The 2500-nt window shown below is 58.9% G+C and overlaps 2 protein-coding genes across 4 annotated transcripts in view; both read left to right on the top strand.

Annotated features, from left to right (window-relative positions):
* LOC147471305 (uncharacterized) overlaps positions 1-1268 on the top strand; it is a 2188-nt gene extending 920 nt beyond the window's left edge. The window contains exons 2-4 of the mRNA XM_086539451.1: positions 450-564; positions 886-1202; positions 1265-1268. Of these exons, the coding sequence (XP_086395577.1) occupies positions 450-564; positions 886-1202; positions 1265-1268 (436 nt within the window). The remainder of the gene's footprint in view (positions 1-449; positions 565-885; positions 1203-1264) is intronic.
* The window catches only part of LOC122259031 (uncharacterized), a 98621-nt gene that overhangs the window by 94802 nt on the left and 1319 nt on the right, over positions 1-2500 (top strand). For all 3 annotated transcript variants that reach the window (XM_086539715.1, XM_086539714.1, XM_086539713.1), the window contains 2 exons: positions 1586-1813; positions 2136-2448. In XM_086539715.1, coding sequence (XP_086395841.1) covers positions 1586-1813; positions 2136-2448 — 541 coding nt within the window. The remainder of the gene's footprint in view (positions 1-1585; positions 1814-2135; positions 2449-2500) is intronic.

Genomic DNA, 2500 nt, shown 5'->3' with positions numbered 1-2500 from the left:
CCCTCTCTCTCTCCTCACCTCCCTCTCCTTCCATCCTCACCTCCCTTCCTCCCTCTTCTCCTCCTATCCCCTCCCCTCACCCCCTCCCTCTCTCTCTCCTCACCTCCCTCCTCCCTCCATCCTCACCTCCCTTCCTCCTTCTTCTCCTCACCCCCTCCCTTCCTCCCTCTTTTCCTCCTCACCCCCTCCCCTCCCTCCCTCCCTCCCTTTCTCCTCACCTCCCTTCCTCCCTCTTTTCCTCCTCACCCCCTCCCCTTCCTCCCTCCCTCCCTCCCTCCATCCTCACCTCCCTTCCTCACCTCCTCACCCCCTCACCCCACCCTTCCACCCCCCAGGCCTGACGGTGACCCTGGCGCCACAACACCCGCTTCTGCAATTGCCCGTGCCACTTTTTCCGTCGGGGCGCAAGAGCGTAGGGATCCCAGGTCCAAACGGACCTGACCTCGGAGCCATCCCCGCCCACGCCACTACCGGCTCTTTTTCACGCCCACGACGAGAGGTCTCGAGCAGGTCAACTTCGGTACAAAATCGGTCAGCTTAGCCACGCGGGCCATCTTCTCTCAGGTGAGGTGTCCAAGGGATCATCTGTCGACGTGCGTTTGGAGATGCCACTTTAACCTGTACTATTACTATTTTTATCGTTGTTACTGCTATCATCATAGTCATCAATACTAAACCTAAAAGTGGATCATCATCATTGTTATTAATGATGTTGATATTTTGTTATCATCAGCATTATTATGATTATAATCACCAGCACTAGTGGTGATGGTAGTAGTAGTAGTAGTAGGAGTAGTAATATCGTAGTAGTAGTAGTAGCTGATGCTGTTCTCGTTACTGTTGTTGTCTGAGCACCTCCGGCAACCAAGCGCGTCGTGTCCGCAGGTGGGGCTGGCGGTGCTGGTGGTGGCGTGGTGGGTCGCCGGGGCGGCCATCTTCTCCGCGGTGGAGGGCGCGGCGGAGAGCAAGACTGTGGACAGGATGGCTGCCCTTCGCACGGACCTGGTGCTAGGTCTGGCCACGGAGCTGAGGCAGGTGCTGCCCTACGACCTGGTGTGGAGGACCAAGATCGAGACGTACATGGGCCGCCTGGAAAACGCAGTGCTGGACGCGGCGCGCGCCGGCTATGCCTCCAGGGCCCCGACGTGGACGCTGTCGGGGGCGCTGCTCTACTCCGCCTCGCTCACTACGCTCGTCGGTAGGTGCGCGGCGGCCAGCCAAGGCGCCTTGTCTGTGTGGCTTGGGGGAGGCGGGTCCGGGACAGCTAGCGGAGAGAGGGTTATGTGTCGTCTGTGTGGTTGTCATACCTTTTTTGAGGTGCTTATCTTTCCCTCTCGCTCACTCTCTGTCGTTGTCTCGCTGGCCTCTTTCCGCCCTCTCTCTGGCTCTCTATTATTTTCCTTCCCCTCCCCCCTCCCTCCTCACCTCATCACCCCCTCTCCCCTCCCCTCCCTCCCTCCATCCCTCCCTTCCTCCTCACCTCCTCACCTCCTCACCCCTCCCTCCCTCCCTCCCTCCCTGTCCCCCTACCCCTCTTTCCACCCCACCCCTCCCTCGCCACCTGCCCTTCCCTTCCAACCCACAGGCGCTGACGGGTGACCCTGGCGGCCACAACCCACGCTTCTGCAATTGCCCGTGCCACTTTTTCCCGTCGGGGCGCAAGAGCGTAGGGATCCAGGTCAAACGGACTGACCCGGAGCCGCCCCGCCCACGCCACTACCGGCTCTTTTTCACGCCCACGACGAGAGGTCTCGAGCAGGTCAACTTCGGTACAAAATCGGTCAGCTTAGCCACGCGGGCCATCTTCTCTCAGGTGAGGTGTCGAAGGGATCATCTGTCGACGTGCGTTTGGAGATGTCAGTTTAACCCTTACTATTACTATTTTTATCGTTGTTACTGTTATCATCATAGTCATCAATACTAAACCTAAAAGTGGATCATCATCATTGTTATTGATGATGTTGTTATTTTGTTATCATCAGCATTATTATGATTATAATCACTAGCACTAGTTGTAATAACAGTAGTGGTGATGGTAGTAGTAGTAGTAGTACGAGTAGTAGTAGTTGCTGATGCTGTTCTCGTGACTGTTGTTGTCTGAGCACCTCCGGCAACCAAGCGCGTCGTGTCCGCAGGTGGGTCTGGCGGTGCTGGTGGTGGCGTGGTGGGTCGCCGGGGCGGCCATCTTCTCCGCGGTGGAGGGCGCGGCGGAGAGCAAGACCGTGGACAGGATGGCTGCCCTTCGGACGGACCTGGTGCTAGGTCTGGCCACGGAGCTGAGGCAAGTGCTGCCCTACGACCTGGTGTGGAGGACCAAGATCGAGACGTACATGGGCCGCCTGGAAAACGCAGTGCTGGACGCGGCGCGCGCCGGCTATGCCTCCAGGGCCCCGACGTGGACGCTGTCGGGGGCGCTGCTCTACTCCGCCTCGCTCACTACGCTCGTCGGTAGGTGCGCGGCGGCCAGCCAAGGCGCCTTGTCTGTGTGGCTTGGGGGAGG

This window comes from Penaeus japonicus, unplaced genomic scaffold, assembly GCF_977035675.1.
Source record: "Penaeus japonicus unplaced genomic scaffold, GWHDUDI00000001_assembly GWHDUDI00000009, whole genome shotgun sequence".
NCBI classification, from domain to species: Eukaryota; Metazoa; Arthropoda; class Malacostraca; order Decapoda; family Penaeidae; genus Penaeus; species Penaeus japonicus.
This window is presented reverse-complemented; position numbering and strand designations above follow the sequence as displayed.